The sequence below is a fragment of the Musca domestica genome, unplaced genomic scaffold (assembly GCF_030504385.1).
Source record: "Musca domestica strain aabys unplaced genomic scaffold, Musca_domestica.polishedcontigs.V.1.1 6, whole genome shotgun sequence".
In the NCBI taxonomy this organism is placed as follows: Eukaryota; Metazoa; Arthropoda; class Insecta; order Diptera; family Muscidae; genus Musca; species Musca domestica.
In genome coordinates, this window is record NW_026712363.1 from 1197965 (window position 1) to 1221922 (window position 23958).

Here is a 23958-nt window from a genome sequence, read left to right on the forward strand (position 1 = left end):
TTCTAAATTTTATCGAGATCTGTTAATATTTGGATATGGCTCAAATATATATCTTTGTCCGATTTGCCTTTTATTGTGCACCAAACGTGTAATATTAGCCCAAATCAAATTTAAATATAGCTCTCATATATATATATATATATATATATATATATATATATATATATATATATATATATATATATATATATATATATATATATATATCCAATTTTAAGTTAATTAGTTCCTTTGGACTTTTAATTATTATTGTTATTGTTGGTATGATTTAATTCTCACAAATTCCCCGTTAAAACCTTTATTACTATGTGACGCTCTACTAAATATGCAAAGTGGTGTAGGGTATCATGAAGTCGGCCCCGCCCAACTTTAAGACTTTCTTTACTGGTTATTGTTTGGTAACTTTCGCTGTCCCGTGTTTGTTGAAACACGAGAATTTTTCGGGTATGATTTAGTCGAAACTTTTTTATATCTTTGTATCTAGACTCCACGGCCTCCTCCTACAATTATATAATCGATATAATGACAAATTTATAATGTCGGGTGCATGTATTAAAATTTTATGAACTGTGGGTGGAAGATAGTGCCATGGATATATATTTGTTAACTCTTTAGCAGTTTCCAGTGCAAAGGCCTTACATTTTTGGGACGTTAATATTATACCCAGGAGACAATGCTTGCAACAAAATTGAACACCCCTTAATTACATCCTTATCAATCCCATACAACAAAAACATATTCTATGTCACTAGCAGCATAGAACTGACAAAATTGCAGCGAATTCACTTCAGTATATTGGGCATAACGTACAAATCTGACAAAATCTGAAAGTTAAATTAGCACTTTTAGAATCTTAGGGCCATTACTATTGGCGTGAAAAAAATCACATTGGAGGATTCAGGGGGGGAAAACAATTAAAACTTTAACTGAAATCCAATTTTATTTTCAAAATTAATCTTAAAGGCAACTCAGAACACTCACATCTTCTATATAATACACAACTACTAAACACACATATTTCTGCACTAAAAATAAGTCAATACCTTGCTTTTCAATAACTATGCCAAGAATTGTCATTTTAAAATGTATTTAATTTTGTAATACAGATCTATTTTTACTCTTTTTTTTTACTGATCCCACTGAAAAAAGCAACTAACTACATTTTCTCTTTTTTGATGCTATTTTTGAAGTGGGCCGTTAGAATGAAGCCGAGATTATTATGTTTTCTAAAAAGAGTTCATTTGTACACATTTGACAATAAATATCTGATTTTCATTTTTTGAATTTTGGCCAATGGCAGCGACCACTGTGCAATAGTATGGAGGGTATATTAAGTTTGTAGCACTCCGAAATGTACACTGTAGACCCCACAAGGTGCATATATTCTTGATCAGCATACAATTCTATGTTGATTTAATGGTGTCCGTCTTTCAGTCTGTCTCTCCGTCCGTATAAATCACTCTGGCTTCCGAACGAATTGAAGTAGGTTGATCAAATTTCACTCAAATGTGTGTTTTGTTTGCAGTATTGAAAATGGGCTATATAGGTCCACGTTTGTATTCGTTATCTTGATGATTTTAGCGACATTGTTCACCGGAATTCTTTCAAATTTCGTAATGGGAACTACAGCCGGTGGAAAAAAATTGACTATGCAGGACCACGCCTTTGTATAGCCCCCATATAACGGTACCTTCGCAAATTTGATGGTTTTAGCTACATTTTTCACCGAAATTGTTTCAAATTTCGGGTTTGAAGTTCCTAAGGGGTACTACAGCCGGTGACAATAAATTACCATGCAGGTCCTGGTCTTCGTAGCACCCACCCCCTGTATTCGGTATTTTGATGATTTTTGCGACATTGTTCACCAGAATTATTTCAAATTTCGTAGTGGGTACTACACCCTGTGACACAAAATTGACTATGCAGTTCCAGGTCTTCGTATAGCCCCTATACTACGGCACCTCCCTATATTCGGTATTTGAACGATCTTAGCTATATCATTCACCGGAATTGTTTCAAGTTTTTTACTGAATATTGTAATTGCCTATGACAATAATATAACGTCAACCCCCTATATCTGGTATTTTAAAGATTTTAACAGAATTTTTATCGGATTTAATTTTTTGAAAATTTCCAAATTCGTTCCAACTGGTGGAGGGCATTCAAAATTCCGTCCGGCCGAACTTTCTGCTCTTTTGCTAGTTAATTTTAATAATTTAAATTGTTGAAAACGTTAGACAAAATAGACGTTTCAAGAAGTTGACAAGAAATTATAAAACTTCCAGAAACATTAAAAAAGGAGAATATTTCCTTTTAGTAGGTACGTCTTTTTATTTTTATTCCTTTTACCATACTATGAAGCGTATATTAAGTTCGGCATTTCCTTTGTGTCACCTCGAAATATACATTAGGATATATATATATATATATATATATATATATATATATATATATATATATATATATATATATATATATATATATGTGGGATGAGAAAATTAGGGTATGCTCATACATCATACTCATACTTGAAGTTAGTTCATACGAAGACGCGAAACTGTAAAGACGTACAACGACGGCGCTTAGTTACATTTATTCATTGTTCATTCACTTTTATTAAATCCATTTACTTTTAAAATAAACATTAATTCCAAATCTATAATTATACGAATTAAATATAAAACTGTGACTTTTATTGTGAAGCGAAGGAATTAGTGAATACCACAGATTTGGGAATAAAGAACATTAATTAATAGATTAAACTATAAATTTGAGGGCTCAACCGGGACAAAACTCTATAAATTTGGGACTCGTCCGGGACAAAACTATAAATTTGGGGGCTCAACCCGGATAAAATGAACCAAAACGACGTTGGTCAGTTCGAGATAACCAAAGAAGACACCACTAATCCCGGAGAAATCAGTAGTATTGGATTTTGACGGAAAAAGTAACGAACAAAGTGAATATGTATGCGTTCGAGTAAAAACGACGTAAACGACGATCAAAGTACAAAGAGAAGTTTTTGTAATGGAATTAATAAAAACGACGAACAAAAAAGGATAAACTATTCTATTTTACAAATAAAAATACGACGCAACGAAGTAGAGAATAAAAAAAAAAAAAAAAAAAAAAAACGACGAAAGGAAAAACTGTACTTGGGAAAAACTCAAGGTAAAGAAACAGAATAACGGTCAAAATGGTTGCACTTGGTGATTTTGCAACGATTCGCCATAATTTGGCTGGTGCCAAACGAACAGTTGTTGTTGCTTTGCATAAGTTTGTGTATGGTAACGAAGGAGATCGGGGAAATAGAGGACGACTTCGACAATTTGATGGCTTTGAATATGACGAAACGACGGATGAGTATAAGGCGAAGGCAGAATACGTTCGACAGAATTTGAGCGCAGGAGACCTGGTATCAATCTGCAACATGTTGGGAATTGCATACGACGTTAACGACTTATTCCCATACATATTTACAAATTTGAAAAAAGGTTGCCTGTTGAACTCTTCGAACATAGACGACGATTGCCAAACTGATGAAGACGACCCCGACGAAGACGCAGTTTCCGAAACGAGTGAGACGAAAGATCGAACAATAGTGCCAAAGCAGAGCAACGATGAAGGTGATGACTACAATGAAGTTTATAACGACGATAATGAAGATGCTAGCAGCAATAATGAAGTTTACGTGGGCGCATCAAGGTATGCTACAACATTCGATGCCATGAAGAAAACTAGAACAACCGTAGAAAAAGGAGTAAATTCATTCAAACAAACATACGAACATAAAAATATAAACAGAAATGATAATAACAAATTCAGAATGACGCAGTATGCAACGACTTATAATGCATCAAGATTTACAATGAATTTTCGCGATATTGAGGAATCAATTAGACCATTCGATGGCAGTGGAATCTTGTCGATTAGATCGTGGATTCAAGAATTTGAGGAAACGGCTGTCGTTATGGGCTGGGATGATTTACAGATGTACGTTTTTGGTAAGAAATCATTGGAAGGTCTTGCTAAACTTTTTGTATCAAGTGAACGAGGAATTACATCATGGCAGAAACTTAAGGAATCTCTTATTGACGAATTCGGAACGAACTTGAATAGCGCACAACTACATACACTACTTGCGGAACGTAAAATTGCGAAAGACGAGAATGTTCACGAATACTTTTTGAACATGAAAGAGCTTGCTTCGCGTGGATCAGTGGAAGACAGTGCTTTAATGCAATACGTGATAGATGGTATACGAGATTCGACTTCAAACAAAACGGTCCTCTATGGTGCAACAAGTTTGAAAGAGTTTAAGGCGAAACTAAAATGTTTCGAGACCATGTGGATGAAGCAAAGAAACGCCGTTGAAGCAAAACACAACACGTTCAACGCTACTAAGCAAAATATGAAGAATACAAGAAAAGACATGTTATGTTTCAATTGTGGGGTCAAAGGCCATACATCGCAAGCCTGTAGAGACAAATCAAAAGGTATCAAGTGTTTCAATTGTAATAATTTTGGACATATTTCCAAAGACTGTCCTTTAAAACATCAAACTTCAAATATACGACGATTGGTATCACATGATATAATGAGAAAAGAAATAAAATTCGGAGATCAAAGTTGGTCAGCGTTATTTGACACCGGCAGCAAATTTAATGTCGTATCCAAGAAAGTGTACAATCTTCTCAAAAATCCGAAGCTAACTGAATCAAATTTCCACCTAGTAGGATTTGGAAAGGACGCCAAGGGAAATAAAGTTAAGCCATTAGGAAATTTTGATTACAAGATTTTATTGGAGAACGAAGAATACGTTATGAAATTTCATGTTGTTCCAAATACATGTAGCGACGTTGAGATAATAATGGGAACCGATATCTGTAGCCAAGCCAGAATAATAATTACTCCGGACCGTCTGAAGATCGAGAAGATAAAAGACGTAGTACAAGAAGAAGACGAGGAGCACAGAATAATGGTTATGGAAGTTTGTGACGATTATAAGGAAATTGATTTAGACATTGACACCTCTGCTGATAACGAAATGGTGAGAAAAGTAAGGAAGATGGTTCAGGCATATAAGCCCAGCAAAAGTAAAACTACGAACGTGGAAATGAGGCTCGTGCTCAAAGATGAATCACCAATATTTTGCAATCCCAGACGACTACCACTACAGGAGAGAACTGTAGTAGAAAATCAAATTGATAACTGGTTGGATGAAGGTATTATTGAGCATTCAGATTCAGAATTTTGCAGTCCAATCGTTTTGGTGAAGAAACGCGATTCGACGAGTGGATTATGTGTTGATTATCGAAGAATAAACAAGGTGATAGTAAAGGATCACTACCCGTTGCCGCTAATCGAAGATCAACTAGATCGCTTGCAAAACGCCGTTATATTCAGCACGATCGACTTAAGAAATGGATTTTTTCACGTACCAGTCAACGAGGAAAGCAGAAAGTATACGTCGTTTGTGACGCACAACGGGCAGTACCAATTTCGAAAGGTTCCTTTCGGTCTTTCTAACTCGCCGGCCGTGTTCCAACGTCACATAAATGCAATTTTCCGAGAGTTGAATAGAGAAGGTGTTGCTTTACCATACGTCGACGACGTCATAATACCAGCAAGTAATTACGAAGAGGCTGTTATAAATCTTCAAAGAGTATTGGATACCTGTAGAGACTATGGATTGGACATCAATCTCAGAAAGTGCAGTTTCCTAAAGAAAAGAATTCAATTTCTAGGTAACATCATTGAAAACAGAAAAATTTCACCTGGTACAGACAAAACGAAAGCCGTGGTAAATTTTCCACAACCACAGAATCTGAAACAACTTGAAAGCTTTCTAGGACTCGTCGGATATTTTAGGAAATTCATACCGAATTTTGCGCTGATAGCCAAGCCACTCAACGATCTGCGAAAAGGAAATGTAAAGTTTGAATTCGGTAATGAACAAAAATTAGCCTTTAATAAACTCAAGCAGTGCATGATTAACGAACCAGTACTAAACATATACAACGAGAACTTTGAAACTGAGGTACATACAGATGCATCTATTGATGGCTATGGTGCAGTATTATTGCAAAAATCTCCAGACGACAACCTTTTACATCCTGTCTACTACATGAGCCGGAAAACCACTGACGCTGAAAGGAAATACACAAGTTACGAGTTGGAGGTACTTGCTGTCATCGAGGCATTGAAGAAGTTTCGAGTTTATCTCATTGGTAAAAAATTTAAATTGATGACCGACTGCAATGCTTTTACGAAAACACTGGATAAAAAAGATTTAAGTACAAGAGTAGCAAGATGGATCCTGTTTTTACAAGAGTACGACTTCGTAGTAGAACATCGACCTGGTACACAGATGAAGCATGTAGATGCCCTAAGTCGATACCCGATAATGGTTATTCACGATGTTGGTTTAGTGGAACGTATAAGACGACTGCAAGAGATGGACGAAGAACTCTGCGCAATTCAAGAAATCTTAAAGGAAAAGCCTAGTTATAAGGGATATTTTGTAAAATGTGGTATATTGTACAAGATTGAAAACGATTGTGAACTTTTAGTGATCCCAAAGGGTATGCAAAACGAGATAATAAAAAATGCTCATGAAAGGGGACACTTCTCCATAAAGAAGACTAAAGAGCTGATCGATAAGGAATACTACATCCCGAAGCTTGAAGATAAAATTCACAGACTTGTAATGAATTGTGTTGCTTGTGTGATAACTGGCCGAAAGCGTGGAAAACAGGAAGGGGAATTAAACCCTCTGCCGAAAGGAGATACGCCATTGCACACTTACCATATTGACTATCTTGGACCACTGGAAACGACAAACAAGAATTATAATCACATATTTGCCGTGATTGATGCCTTCACCAAATTTTGTTGGCTGTATCCAACGAAGACTACTTCCGCCAAGGATGCAATCGCGAGACTAGAATTGCAAAGTATTACGTTTGGCAATCCTTTTCAAATCGTGTCCGATCGTGGCTCAGCGTTTACGAGCGAAGATTTCAAAACCTATTGCGACGAAGAAAAAATAAATCATATCAAAATTACAACTGGACTTCCTCGTGCAAACGGCCAAATAGAAAGGCTCAACAGTGTCATTACGTCAGTTTTGTCGAAGTTAAGTGTCGAAGAACCTAGCAAGTGGTATAAACATGTGGGGAACGTTCAAAGGGTAATTAACTCAACGTATCAAAGAAGTGTAGGACGCACACCCTTCGAAATGTTGGTTGGAAAGCGAATGAGAACTAAACAAGACGAAAGGCTAAAGGAGTTGCTTGAGCAAGAAATGTTTTTATGCTATGACGAACAACGAAATCAAATACGGCAATCAGCGAAACTTCAAATTTTAGCCGTTCAGGATGAGAACAAAAAGTACTACGATCAGAAGCGCAAAACACCACACAAATACAATGTTGGCGACCTTGTAGCCATAAAAAGAACTCAACTTGGTGGTGGCTTGAAGCTTAAGGCAAAATACTTAGGTCCTTATAAAGTTATGAGAAGTAAACCAAAGGACACCTACGACGTTATAAAGGAAGGTATTAACGAAGGGCCGAAACAAACTACAACCTGTGCCGAGTTTATGAAACCGTGGCCAAAGCATTATAGCATAGAAGATGACCTTGAGGATATTGGAAATCCTAATGACTTGCAGGATGGCCGAGATGTGGGATGAGAAAATTAGGGTATGCTCATACATCATACTCATACTTGAAGTTAGTTCATACGAAGACGCGAAACTGTAAAGACGTACAACGACGGCGCTTAGTTACATTTATTCATTGTTCATTCACTTTTATTAAATCCATTTACTTTTAAAATAAACATTAATTCCAAATCTATAATTATACGAATTAAATATAAAACTGTGACTTTTATTGTGAAGCGAAGGAATTAGTGAATACCACAGATTTGGGAATAAAGAACATTAATTAATAGATTAAACTATAAATTTGAGGGCTCAACCGGGACAAAACTCTATAAATTTGGGACTCGTCCGGGACAAAACTATATATATATATATATATATATATATATATATATATATATATATATATATATATATATTATTCTGCCATTATCTTGCACTCTGTAAGCCAGGTTCGGGCCCTGGCTCGGACGTCAATCTTTCGATTATTATTTAAATCCAATATTTTAAATACTTACTTGTGTTATCGCTTATTTGTTGTTGTTTAATTCAAATTAAAATACACACTTATCTCTTCATCCCACAACTTGTAAATTATTTTGACATAAAATTAAATAACATAAATTTTAATATTTTTGATTTTGATGAAACAAGTGTTTTTCGAGCTTGAGGTATTTGTTGTTATATTTATTTTAATCTTCCAATATTTCGAAATTCAATGAATTTCATCTTCAGGAAAATAGTCCTACAATAAAAAATAAACAAAGTACGACTTATTAACTATATCACAGTTTTTTCTAATACTAACAGGTATATTAACACAGAACAAAGATCGCTTACATGTGTATAAATACTACATTGAATTTTTATAATTAACTTAAAGCTAGCGTAGCGTTTCTACTCCGTCAAGTTACATTATTGCACTGATTAGTATTTATTTATTGCACTCTACCCTGTGGGAGATGCCTGTAGCAGTAGGCTGTGTTGTCAGTGTCTGTTTTGCTGTTTATTCTTGTTGTTGTTGGGATACTGTTTATGTGGAGCATCTCTAGTGTTAGTCTCTTGTTGTAATGATTCTCCGTTTGCAGTATTTTTACATCGTCAATGTTAGGGGTATGATTGTGTATTTTACAGTGTTCGGACAGTGCTGTTTTTTGTATTATGTTGGTATTTCTTAATTTTATGTCCGACTTGTGTCCTGACATTCGAGTTTTTAATTTGTTTTTCATCGTGCTGACGTATAATTTTCCACAGCCTTCCTCATTATTACCACCACATTCAATTTGGTAAATCACGTTATGTTTTTCCAATTTTGGTGTTTTACTTTTCAATTTGCTAAATATTGATTTTGTTGTGTTGTTAGAACTGTGTGCAATGGTATATTTGGTTTTGTCGTATATGTCAGATTTTTCCAATCTTTCTGAGATATTAGGCAAATATATCAGCGATTTGTATATTCTCTTCGGTTTTTCGTTTTCTGATATCCGTTTTGTTGGTTTGTATTCTCTTATTAATGAGTTTATGACGTGTGCCGGAAAATTGTTTCTAGTGAGGATGTTTTTGATTTTGAGTTTGTTTTCAACATGGAATTGTTCGTCACTAATGTTTAGTACTCGATGTATTAAGTTTTTTGCTGTGTTGATTATTGTACGTTTTGTGTGTTTTGGATAGTAATTTATTAACCTTCCAGAAGCGGTAGGCTTCTGGTACCAGTTTAGGTGGATTTCGTAATGTTTTCTTATTAATAGTGCATCTAAATACGGTACTGTTCCTTCTTTCTCTTCTTCGAGAGTAAATTTTATGGATTTGTTAAAGCTGTTCAATATTTTTAATGTTTCTTGTATTGAATCTTCTTCAATTATTGCGAATAAGTCGTCTACGTACTTTGTCAATATTTTGGGTTTCTTTGGAAGTGCATTTAAACAAACGTCAAGTAGGGATTCCATGACCAGATCTGCAATAATTGGGGATGCCGGAGAACCCATTGGTAATCCGACTTTTTGTTTGTATATTTTGTCTACATATTTAAAGTATCTATTTTCTTTTATGCAGAATTTCAAAATGTTCAGGAACATGGTCTTTGGCATCTTAGTATATTGGTTTATTTCTTCCCATCTTTCTTCAATAATGTTTAGTCCTAAATCTACTGGTATACTCGGAAAGAGTGAGACTACATCGAAGGAGACCATCTTTTCGTTCTCATTAATCGTCAAGTTTTTAACCTTATCCCTAAATTGCACAGCATCTTTAATATTATAAATAGAATTTTTTTCAAGTTTTTTAAAATGTTTACTATATATTTGTACAGTTCTATTAATGGGGAATTGATTGATGAACAAAATCTGACATATACGACAAAACCAAATATACCATTGCACACAGTTCTAACAACACAACAAAATAATTATTTAGCAAATTGAATTGGAAAAACACAAAAAATTATACGTCGGCACGACGAAAAACAAATTAAAAACTCGAATGTCAAGACACAAGTCGGACATAAAATTAAGAAATACCAACATAATACAAAAAACAGCACTGTCCGAACACTGTAAAATACACAATCATACCCCTAACATTGACGATGTAAAAATACTGCAAACGGAGAATCATTACAACAAGAGACTAACACTAGAGATGCTCCACATAAACAGTCTCCTAACAACAACAAGAATAAACAGCAAAACAGACACTGACAACGCAGCCTACTGCTACAGGCATCTCCCACAGGGTAGAGATCGTGCAATAAATAAATACTAATCAGTGCAATAATGTAACTTGACGGAGTAGAAACGCTACGCTAGCTTTAAGTTAATTATAAAAATTCAATGTAGTATTTATACACATGTAAGCGATCTTTGTTCTGTGTTAATATACCTGTTAGTATTAGAAAAAACTGTGATATAGTTAATAAGTCGTACTTTGTTTATTTTTTATTGTAGGACTATTTCCCTGAAGATGAAATTCATTGAATTTCGAAATATTGGAAGATTAAAATAAATATAACAACAAAGACCTCAAGCTCGAAAAACACTTGTTTCATTAAAATATAAAAAGGTCGAATAAAAAGGAAAAACATTATTTTTTTTTTGATTTTTTTAGATGTTATACTAATGAAGTTATTAAACTAAAAATTTTAAATGAGTGTATAAATATCTATCTTTACTTTTTTTTCGAAATTTATATTAAGAGAAAATGAAAAAATAATAATTTTGTGTAGGCAGTTAAAATCTTTAATTAAGTAAAATATGGTATTGTTCGGTAACATAAGTTATTGGATGAAGGGATAAGTGCATTATTATTTTAATAAAATTCAATGCTATGATTGATTAAATTTAAAAACAACAAAAATTTATTAACTACCCACACGTAATTAAAATTGTTATAACCTCCACCATGGAAGGGAGGGTATATTAAATGTATCATTTCGTTTGTAACGTCTCTAAATATTTGTCGAAGACCCCATTAAGTATATGTATTCATGATCAGCATAAAATTCTGGATGGGGGAGGACTCCGAGGACGGCATTCATTTTATAATTGCTAATAGCATCTGCGACTGCATCGGTATGAATGCCACTCAGACCTGCCTGATAGACTTCTTGATCTAGAGGTACTCTCTTGTAGCGTTGGACCTCCCTCTCTAGATCATGTATGTCCTTCCTGACACGCCTGGGTGCGGGAGATTTATCCACCATATGATGGTTGGGATGACTCTCACGGTGACACCCAAGCAGGTACTGCAACGAAAGCATATAGCTATGCTGACGTAAGGGAAGAACCTTCGCCTCCTCATGTAGATGGTCCACTGGTGTCATGAGAAGGCACCCTGTCACAGTTCTCAGGGCAGCGTTCTGGCAGGTCCACTGCGTAGCACTAGTATTCACAGACCGACCTATTGCGTTATAAGAGGTCACAAGGCTTCTTTGTCCGCACCCCCACGACCTGCACATTCAGCTGTGTTCTCATATCCGCAGACCATATGGTGAAGGGTGTGGCCGTTGATTTCGTGGCAGATATTTTCATTTTCCTTGTGTGGAAGTATGCTGCAATCTAAACGAGATAGGGGTTCAGCCTTTCACATATATCATCGATCATTGGGCCCGACGCCATGATTGTACAATCATCCGCATACGTTACGATCTCAATGCCGTCTGGAGGGCGAGGAATTCCGGAAAGGTAGAGGGTAAACAGTTCCGGAGATATCACCTCACCCTTGGGAACTCCCTGTTTTACTCTACGGGTTTTGGACTTTTTGTTCCGGAATTCCACGCACGACTGGCGTCCATAAATATAGTTGATTATCCAACGTTTCAAACTTGGCCGGAGGGTGGTTCTCTGCACGTCCTCAAACAGTATGGCATGATTGGCCGTATCAAATGTCTTTGATAGGTCAAGGGCTATCCACACACGGCTTGTTCTGGTTCAGTCCTCTACTAATATGTGTGAAAATGGCGTGTAATGCTGTGGACGGAATCCGTGCTGGTGGTTGGCAACTGATGACTTAGCGTTACGGATGACATTTTCATTTTCCAGGGTTCAAAAACGACTTAACCGTTACCCACACCCAACATCCACCCACCCGAGTAAGCATATCGGTTTCAATGTCCAAACACTCCAGATGGTCTAGCCACTTCTTTCTCTTATGCTCCTGTACCAACCGGTTGACTTCCACTGTCAAATCACTGATTCTAGGATCAGTATGGTTGGTACGACGGAGATCATCACGCTCGTTTGCTAATCCCGCTGCCTCTGCTGTGAAGTTTGAAGTTCACAGCTATTAATCGGCGGGATATACACATTAAGCACATCTACCTCGGCAGTTCCACACTTGACTGCTACCCCCATTCATTCGATGTATGGGTCACTAAGGACTAGCTCAAGCGAGATAGGTCTGTACTGAACAGAAATGGTGTAACTGCAATTTTCATTCAGCTTGGTTTCCTGCACCGCTGCGATCTTAATATTCCTGCGACTCATAAATTCCACTATCTCATCTATTTTGCCTCGGAGTCCGTTGCAATTGAATTGCAATTGTTGGTTGCTGTTCTGGAGACTGCGGTGGAGTTCCATACTCCGACGACGTCGCTGATGAGGACGACGAAGAAGTGGACTCGTTGGGGATTACGTTACTGCAGCAAGTCGCAACATAATCCCTTTCGCTGTAGTCTCGCAAACGCCTTAGTCCGGAACAGTTCTTAAAGTGCACCCATTCTCTACATCCATTACATCGCACAAGTGCTGCTTCCAACACAAAAAATAGACAAACACGAACATATACATTCTGGGTTGGCAGCCACTGGCCGAAACTGTGATGTTGTTGTTTCGGGTCAATCCTGCTGTCGAGGGATTGAGGGATGTGGGATTATAATTGTTATAAGCGGAATACTTAAACTTATTATACTCCTTAATGAATTTAAAACATTGCAAAACAAAAAATATCGTATGTATTGGTTTTTTACTTTTGGAAAATATGAAACAAAACGAGTACGAACGTATAAATTCTCATTAAAAACAAATAAAATTTTTGAAAAAAGGAATTATTTTACAATGTATTACGAATAGTGTCCTATGAACGGGTTAATTCGTGCACCTAATTCTGAGAGCGAACAACACGATTGAAAGTGCAATGAGAACATAGCATACATTTCCATTTAACGAAATTACAATCGTTGGATGAAAACACCTACCTGTAAAATATTAGATAGATCTTACTATAAACCAATATATTTATAATAAGTAGAGATTACAGAGATGAAAAGGTTAAAACTCAAAGAAAAAGTAATCTTGTCAAATAGGCTCGGTGTTACATTAAAAATAAATGTAAATGACTCTTTCCGTACTTTGAGTAGTGGTTTGTAATATTCTCCTGAGTAAGAACTGCCAACTTAAAAGAAATTTTCAAGAATAAATAAAGGTGTTCTACCCGACCGATATTCGCCATGTGTTAGAAAATCTAAGTCAATTATTGAACCCGAGATCTTTAAAGAAGAAGTTTTGTCAAAATAGAAATAAAAGTGGTCTGATGCAATACAGGAGGATATAAATGCAATGTTGAAAAATTAAACAATGGATTCAGCGCGTCTTGGAAATACAGTACTGATTATGATGAAGTGTTTGCTCCTGTACCAAGACAATAAATATTTCGCATTTTTCTTAGAATTGCGGGACAAAAGAAAATTAATGTTTTTCAAAAGAAGTGAAGGGTCACAGAAATAAATTAGCAAAACTTGAACCCAACAATTTCAACCAACGTAAAATGTCAAAGAAAAGAAATTTAAAAGACCCATTGACACGAAATTTACTCTGCCGAGGAGTAGGTTGATAAGAAGAGCATGTAATGACTTTATTTGCAGTCTGAAGAAATTCTTGCAGATTGACTTCATCAAAGTTCGCACTTAAGCTTAGCAATTTGCTCTGACGTACCAATAATACAACAACGCATATAATTTTTAAATTACTTACCTGTTGATGGAATTATTGCTATTAACATAAGATCCAGGCTCAGAGGCTTCTGATATCTGTCCAAAATATTCTATCTGTGTAAAATAAGGAGGGTTGTCGTTTACATCCAATACATGTATTATTATGTTATGGTATGATGATACGGATGCCATGTTTGTTCCTTTAATAGTTAAGTTAAATTGCCTGTAATTAACAAAGTGTTCAAATCATTACAATGACTGCAAATTTATTAAGTATACTTTATCTGCTCGTAATCAATTTTAGAATTGACCAATACAACGCCGGTTGAAGGATTTATATAGAAATATCCCCCATCGTTGCCCTCGACAATGTTATAAAACACCGAGGACGATGACCTTGCTTCTATATGTGTTATGAATGATCCAATCTGGAGATTTTCGAGCATTTCTATTACAGATGTCGCAAGTGTAAATCGTGGAGGGTCGTTTTCTGACATTACGACAATAATATGAACGGGTATCTGCGATGACAAAGGGGGATTTCCGTAGTCAGTGGCCTTCACTTGAAGCATGTACTCTTGCATATGCATTATGTCCAGTGCTTGAGATATATAGACAGTACCAACAATTTTATCTATTTCGAATATATTCCCAACATTTCCGCTAATAATTGAATAAAAAATTTCTCCATTTTTACCACTGTCCCTATCCGTAGCGCTTACTTGTATCACTTTTGAGCCTACTGCAGCGCTTTCCGGAATTTTACTTTGCAACATTTTACTTGTAAATTCTGGACTATGATCATTATGATCATAAATATCAACTATTATTTTGGCATAGTTTCGTTTCGCTGGCGTTCCTTGATCCTTTGCAATTACTATCAATTCATGACGTTTATTTTTTTCATAATCCAGCTTTTGACTCACAACAACATTTCCTGTTACCGAATCTATACGAAAGAACTCCAGGGATGATGGGTCTTTTGATCCATGCAGAGTATAGAATATTTTTTTATCTTCGTCTTTGTCAAATGCATGTAGTTGCAAAACTATAGTTTCCTCTTTTATGCCTTCAGATATGTTTACGTGGTATACATCTTTTGTAAATTGAGGTCGGTTGTCGTTCGTATCGACGACTTTAATAAATAATTGCGTATTTACAATGTTGGATCCATCGCTGACTGTTATAGTTAAATTGTAAAAATTTTTTGTTTCCCAATCAAGCGATTTGGAAAGAAGCACATTTCCGTTATCATGACCAATAAAAAATGCATGGTTTTCATTTCCTCCTTAAAAAAAAAAAAAATATATATATAACAATAGAACGATAATTATATATTCAAAAAATGAATTACTGTATAATATCTTAGTGTTAATACATAACTATTAAAACGGACAACAAGAATCCTGGGAATCTGTTCATTTTAGGTATATAATGTATTAGGCAATATTGCTGATAAAAATACGAGGAAAATTTTGGCGAGTAAACAAAGACGTCTTTTTGGACCGTTTTTAAAGTATGGTTAAAAACTCCAAGTCAATATGAATATTCTTAAGACATAACTACTAAAACGCACAATAAGAAAAATTCCTCGAATCCGTTCATTTTAGGTATATAATGTATTCAGCAATATTGCAGATAAATTTACGTGGAATATTTTGTCGAGTCAACAAAGGCGTCTTTTTGTCTTTTTTTTAAATATGGTTAAAAACTTCAAGTAAAATATTATAAAAAGTTATTTGTCAAATTCCACTATAGATCCAAAGACGGCAAGAGTCTAAATCTTACCTAATTTTACTAAAGGGTTAAAGCCGTACTTCGGGTGAATTTGTGCAAAAATCTCCAAAAATCATATTTTTATAAGGATGACGTCAAAGACAAAAATACTCTTCATTAAATTTTACTATTTAATCATATTTGCATCAATCTTCATTAATCTTTTTGGTCATTTGTTCCTCAGACGTTTTTAAGAGTTGACGGCTGAAAGTAGCATACAATTTCGTTTTAGGTAGACGGTATCAAAAGAAGAAATATACTACACAATATTTGTCTATAAGTACCGGAATAATAAGTTCTTAAAAACACAAAGTGCCAAAATTTGCAAAATTAAATGTAAAACATAGCCAAAACGTGAAAAAATTATATCCAATGCGAAATGTATTACAAAATATAGAGATCCCTTTGTATATTATTAAAACTATTTTTTAGAAATAAACAAGGATTTTTATTAACTAAAATGTATGCCTATGGCGTATAGGGTAAGTGCGCCTAAGTTCGGCATGTCCCAGTAGTCGGCAGTTTTAAAATTTAAACTTAAATAACTAAAAATGGAATTGACCAAATAATGAAATAATTGCAAAGAAACGTCAACAGTGTTCTCTGCTCTCTTTCTGCAAAAAACAGAGCTCTGATCATTTATTACGAGGGAATAACGGTTTTCGTCAGTGAGTGCCGTCCAATGCGTGCGATAGCGCTTGTTTGTAAAGAAAAAAATAGCGGTGGCGTCAACTTAATAATCGATTTAAATATTGTGTTAGTTACTACGCTTATAACTTAAGAACCGATAGACTGATTTTAACGATACATACAAATTCGGAATTGTCTCCTGTCCAAAAAGGATAATATTCAAAAAAATCGCGTAAGAATGTGATATATTAACATTTTCATTTTGACTTTTGAAATGTACAATAGTAATGTTTTATTTTGCATGATTTTTTTTCCATTTTGACATACTTTTTTCTAACGTACATTTGTAGTGTTTTTTATATTTTATTTTTGAATTCGTATATTAATACCAATTTATTTAATTGACTTAATTTCTTGAGAACTGAAATTGATGTCAGGTTACATGGAAGTGTAGTAACGAATTATGTGGTGGCAAAACAGAATAGATGATATCGAAATTATTTAACGCGGTCACACCAAAGTTAAAAGATAATTACTTTTTCAAAATCGCTGAAAATCACGAAAAAAGAGATTTCATTTCAAAAATTCTCAAATCGGGGAAAAATCGAAAAAAAAAATCAATGAAATCGAATTTTAAAATAATAGTACATTCTATTGGCAAACTTTGTAAGGATCTTTAAACATTTGCTGTAAAACATCAGCGAACAGGTTGAAGATTCAATTTGTTATCTTCTTTTGTCAATTTTTTTCAATTTGTATTATCATATTGAATTCAGTGGATTTTTTGTGAACAAAATAAAGAATAATTTTTCACTATATACATTTTTTCATCAAAGAAATTAAATAAGTGCGAAATACGATGTTAACTAACATCTACCTTTCAACTCCAGGGCCGACATCGTGGTTCAGCTGGAAGATGCGAACACATTTGAACAAACAAAAATGACCGAAAAAGCCTAATGGGGCTCATTTCAAAGCATGGACCTACTTCTTTCATGTGACAATAATCCGTCCAATGAGAGCTCAAAATGCAAAATACTTTGGGAGTACAATCAGTAAAATACCAAATATAAAGGGTGGAAAATAGTACAGCGAATGGGACTCTAAGTAAGAAAGAAATTCTTCCCAAACATTCAAGATACCTTAAATCGCTTTTGCAGGTCATGATATCGTTCATAACTCACGGATAAGGGTACAACCCGATTTCATATTTATATAACCATCGTATTAATTTAGCTATTATTGGGGTCTTGGTCTTAATTTTTCGGCCCTTATTTGGCATTTTTGTTTCTAAGGAAGTAGAGAACCTCTTCGCATAAAATTTGAATTTTTTTGGAGAAGGGCCCATGTTGGTCGTGACCACATTCATCAATAGATTTGGCTAAAAAATTGTATATATGCTACCTTGGGGTTGGGAACTATCATAAAGATAATTGCCCCATAAGAATTTATTTAACTAAAGCCCCCATTGGGGTATCCCCAAGTCCGCTTTCACATCTAATGTGTGATCAGAAAAGAAAATGTTGTATTCTATTGAATTTGTAACCCGCTAGAGAATATTGGTTGGGAACGTAGATTTGGAATGTACATCTATATGAAATAAATTGTGAAAACATGAACAAATTAAAAATATAAGATAGTAGCACGGGACCGAATATTTGTTGAATCGTCATTGAATTATACTATGATGAAAAATATGGACTTTATGGGGTCTCCAACTTACAATTTAAATGGCAAATAAAATTAATTCCCATCTTACGGTAATGGGTTTAAAATAGCTATATTTTTGATTTGGCCTCTATTTGTCATATTGGATAAAAAGTGGTAGAAGAAAGTTTTCAATGTAGGTCGATGTTTCGGAGTAGTGCCCATATAATACCCATATATTTCAAAGGATTTGGCTAAAAATGTATATTTGGGGTGAAAATCTTACACAAAAATTTCAACATATTTACAAATTTTATAATTTTCTCCAGGTAATAGTACCCCCTCAAGTCCACCTTTTGGCGGACAAACAGACCGACATGGTTAGGGGGAACTTATGAGGACTCTAATGCACAATCTGAGGTGTTAATGGGTTTAAAAAAGTAATTAACTTTGGCTATTTTTAAATCATTCAGCCTTCAATTATGAGGTGTACAAAATACAGTAAATTCCAAATTACTGCTCATTTGACTGGAAAATTTTGCTACGATTTTTACCATACTAAAAATTAATTTGATCCCTTATATGGGGATAAGATTGATATGAACTTTTTAATGGATTTGTATAGCACATCCACACATTTCAAGTCCGCGGTTTAAATATTGAAGCCCACAGATTAAATATGGGTACAAGTATTTTAAAACACTTTTAATCGACCAGTACGTGAACACTTATATCAGTCATATCTGTGAATAATTATACTTTGACAAATATCCATAATAGAAAAAAACTACGGGCAGGCAACACGAACCGGGCCAGCTAGTATTTTATAATAGTAAATAACAGTCTAAAGATAATTTTATAACTTAAAAACATACATAATCAAGCATTTTTCTCTTATATTATTTAATGCCGACATTAGGAACAGAAAAAAAGACATTTGCCAGTAGTCGGCAGGGGTGCCGATTACTAGAAAAATATCATTTTTGACCTATTTCACCAAATTTTGAGAAAAGTATTTAAAAAATAATCCAAAAACTACTCAAATAAAAAAATAGTTTTGAGTCGGCGGTTGCTTTTATTTGTGCTTTTTGACCAACTTTTCTAAGTTAAGTAGGTTTTTTTAAATCAGCTATTTGACGTTTTAGATAGCGGTGGCATTTAAAAAAAAGTTGGTTATCTAAAGGAAAAATATCAATTCACAAATTCCAAATATAAGAAAGATACTTTTTTATTTAATCTCATTTTTATTTTAATTGAAAGTCCATACGTTACTGAAGGTAACCATACTATTCTTAATTTTCTACCTATATTTGATCTAGGATGATTAGATAGTTAATTAAACTGTGAATTAGTAATACAGCATTGTTTTATACTATTTGAAATGAAAAAATATACAAAATAATAATATTTTTTTTACTGAAATAGCATATGCCGTGTAGTGGCGCATATAGATTTTCAGTTGAAAAATATTAATGTTTTCTTTGGCACCCTCACAACTAGGGATTGGACAGCTCTGGTGAAGCATTGCAGTGTAACGCAATGTTAATTAACATTTAGTTACATATCACTACACATAATTACTAGATCGTACTTTTCGATCCACATGATCGCCTCTTCAACCGTTTGATCTCGTTGTTGTGAGATTCTAGTCTATAGTTTTTTTTTGTTTTGTTTGTTTGCTTTGTTACGTTTCTATTGGTTCATTACATTGATGTAATGCCATTTTTCCCTTAATGCATTCCATTAAATCTATAATGCTGTTCGCGATCGCATGTTGATCTTACTTAGCTGAACCGACTTCGAGATGTGTTATAGCTCAGTGGAAGAGCTTCTGCCTATGGACCGGGAGAACCAGGTTCAAATCCCAGCCCCGACATTATTATTATTTTTTTTTTTGTCTTTTTAATTTTTTTTATTTTCTTAATGGTAATTAAATTCATTTTGAAACATAAAATTTAATTTCAACAAATTATAGCAGATTGAAGTTCACCTTCACTTCTGAATGCTATAATATGCCATAAGGGGAAATGCTATAATTTTTTTTGATGATAGTGGTGAAACTTTCTTTAACCTTTTTTTTTTGGTATGTTCTTATTTCATACATTTGTACATGCACAACACCTCAACTGAGTGCTTTTACCATGTCTTTGTGCTAGAAAAGTCGCCATAATTGTTTTTGGAAATTTAAGATAGTATTGGTTATTCAGCCGTTTTTGATTGGTTTTAGCCGAGGATACAAAAGGGGGTAACTGAGGAGACATTTTGATCATTTTATCTTAACCTCGAAGCTGTTCACCTGCAAAGTTATTTGAAAGTTTGAAAAGAAAAGTTTATTTTTTTGCATTTTTGCAAGTCATAACCAAAAATTTTTAATCAAAAAAAAAAAAAAAACTTTGAAGTTTTCCTAATTGTTTGTAAAACAGCCAGCCAGTTTTCAAGCGTGGTTGTAATTGTTGGTGAAATAATTTTCTTTTGCCTGTTTCCACGATTGTTGGAATAAATTCTTGCCGGAGCAAGGAACTCTAAAAAAAACTTGCAATACTGAAACTTAACTGGTGGCCCAGATACATCTTTTTATTGGATTCTTTGGAGTTCCTGTTTTTTTTACTTGGCAGCAGTACCATATATGCTCCATGTCGTTGTTTTCACTTGGTAAGATCCTCTATAGGAGATGTCTCTCTTTTGCCATAGTTTTAATTTTGTTATTCCTCTTTGGTTTAAGGATTCCCCCTCATTTCCCTGCCTTGATACACCGATGCCGTCCACAAGCTGTTATGTCTGCCAAACTTCTTCAACAACTTTCAGTGTTTAGTGGTTTCGTAGGCTTTAAAGCGATCGGTAGTTTTTTTGGAAATCTTATAATCATTAATATTTGAGTGCGGGTATACCAAGTGAAGAAAAAAAAACCAAAAGTTTAAATATTACGCTATATTGGTAGTTTATCCTATCAAAATTATTTTTAATACCCATATATTTTTTATTGGTTGCATTAGTTTTCTAAAAAAAAAGAAAGAAAAAATGTAAAAAAAATCAGAAACATTCGGCATTGAAACGAAAGTGAGTGTTTGTGTGGTTAACCAAATTGAAGGCCAGAGAACAAAATAAGAAAAGTACAGATCAAAGTGAAGATCATTCTCTGTTAAAAGTTCATATGATAAGTGTTTTGTTTGAGAAGAGAGAACAGATCCAACGACTGTTAAATTGGTTAATTTGCTGAAGTTTGCTGTTGTAAATATCAACCAACCCATTCTGGAAGGCCTTTCAACGTGGGAGCTCCGACATATTCAAAGTAAGTTAACTCTCTTTAACTTCCATCAAACCACCATCAACCAACCAATCGATCTATTGTACAGAGAGTAAGCGGGTGAACCGTTATTGCTCTCACGTTCCACAAAATATTTGCATTGATATTTTTAAATTTGCAAATATTTTGCTGATATTATAAAATGATCATAAAACTTTTTAAATGGCTTTAAAATTACTTGTTTTGCAATTAAAATATTTCTAAAGGATACGGATGTTGATGGTTGTTTGAATTTTACTCGCTATGCAAAAAAATGTACAAGTGTTGGATGTGTTAATGTTAAGTATTGGGTTAACAGGCAGCTCGCTGTTGCGAACAATTGGCGCTGTTAACTATGTTGTTGAGAGAACATAGTTTGAAAAGCACTGCTTTAATGTATTCTTTGCTAATGATTTTCTTTCTTATTTTAAATTAATTTTATTTTGTTTTGCTTTCAATAACAAATCCAACATTGTATATTTATTGAAACCCATTTGCTTTACATATGAATTTATTTTTGGGGAATGATCTTTAAATAATTTAACTTGAAATGAAAATATAAAAAAATCTCCGATTGCAATAATTTGTGCTTGTGTTGATGATGGCTGTAAAAGGTCAATGTACTTAACAGCTGTTCACATGAAGGAAACAGAAACACACAAACATATACAGAACTGATTAAAGATTCTTTTTTTTCAATGTAACATCTAACGTTCAAGCCCGAATTTTGTTTCTGAATTTTGAAATTCTATTTTTTTTGAAAAATTTAAAAATTTTAACTTATGTTTTTCAATAATATAATTTTATAGATATACATTTAGTATAATTTGATACGTAATTATTTAGCTATTTTTAGTTTTTTCTGATTTTTTTGTGGAAATTATTAGTAATTGGTCAAGTATTTGATATCGGTGATAAATATGATAGTTTCAAAAATATTGAATTTTAAAATCTTTATAAATTTAGGATTTTCAATATTTATCTGAATTGTTTCTTTTTGAGTAGTTATAATGAATTTTATTTTCAATAAATTTTTGGTATTGTTAACCATGTGCTAAACGAATGTTCTATGTTTAATTTGAAACAGGGGTCAGAAAAGTAACATAGGGTAAACAAATATGGGTTTGCCATATGTGTTAAACAATTTATTTTTGTTTTTTGGATTTTCATGGCAAACAGGATGGGAGGGCTAACCATGCATCTACAGCTAAGCATGGCATTATCAAATTATGAAGGAAATAGACTCCTCTTTTCGATATTTTGCTTTGGACTATAGATATCCTTCTTCATATATCTCTTTCCTTCTTGTACTTCTTTATATCATTTATGCACGCATTATAATTAAATAGACTGGTAGTTGGCATGATTTCTTGATGAATTTAGGCAAGATCCCACCCCAACGACGAGCAATAAGGCTGGTGAACTATGCGTGCCAGGCCATATGATTCATCTGAAATTATCTACAGGAAAATTGTAATCGTTTTAACCCATGCATGCTACAGTTATTTTGGCGCCCAACGTGGGGCCCGAGTGATGAGTATATTTTAGATTTTTAGACACAAAACGACTTGATATAGTTTATATCATAGTTTTATCACTCAGGTCCTTTCTTCTTTTAATCCTTTCATTTCCCTTCTTCATTTTTCATACGTCTTGTTAACAAACTTTCTTTGGAATTTATAAATTTGATATGCAGTTGTGCTTAAGTTTATAACCAGAAGTTCTGTTGACTTGTTCTCTTTATATTCTTTGTAGAAGGTTCTTTCTGGTATTAGGTTTGAATGAATGCAGATTTTGGAGGTTGGTCTAATTCTGACTTCAATTCTAAGGCCTTATAAGAAGCTTCTACTTCTATCAATTTTTGCGACTTGGAATTTAAAAACGTTAAAGATTATGTTTTTAACCATCGAAAATGAAAGTCTATAGTCCTTTCTATTTCTATATCTTTCTTGCCTCTTTCTCTTTTCTGCTATTTCCTCAAATTTTGATTATTTATTTTTTTATTCATTGCCCTATGTAATTTCTGATCTCCTGAACAAATTAAACTTGTAAAAAAATAATTATTTTCCTATTTAGTACTTTTCATTTTGCTTAATAATTTAATTATTAAATTTAGGATATTTCTTCATTTGTTACCATTCACTTGTTGTCCTTTTGATTTTGAGATTTTTTGTTAATAATGCCTCTTGAAAGGAGTTCTGATGATATGGCTTCTGGTGGTCCAGTCGTAGTGGATAATTGTCTAATATGTAAAATATGCAGTTCTGCGATTCAGAGTCCCTCAGTTTTGTCTGAAACCATATGCAGACATTCGTTTCATAAGATATGCATTAACAGTTACATAAAAACTCATTCGGATTGCCCGGTTTGTGGTGTTAAAATTATTAAGGATATTAAATCGTCCAATTCTTCAGCTTCTCAGAAATCAACTTCCACAATTACAACAAGATCATCATCTAAAGCCAGGAATTTTGATGCAAGCAGGACAGAAGAAATTCCTCAACAGGATATAGCTTCTACCTCGAATCC

General features: G+C 34.0%; 1 protein-coding gene across 6 annotated transcripts in view; it reads right to left on the minus strand.

Moving 5' to 3' along the window:
- The window catches only part of LOC101900172 (fat-like cadherin-related tumor suppressor homolog), a 466944-nt gene that overhangs the window by 323461 nt on the left and 119525 nt on the right, over positions 1-23958 (minus strand). For all 6 annotated transcript variants that reach the window (XM_059129200.1, XM_059129194.1, XM_059129199.1 and 3 more), the window contains 2 exons: positions 14373-15381; positions 14134-14316 (listed from right to left, as the gene is read on the minus strand). In XM_059129200.1, coding sequence (XP_058985183.1) covers positions 14134-14316; positions 14373-15381 — 1192 coding nt within the window. The remainder of the gene's footprint in view (positions 1-14133; positions 14317-14372; positions 15382-23958) is intronic.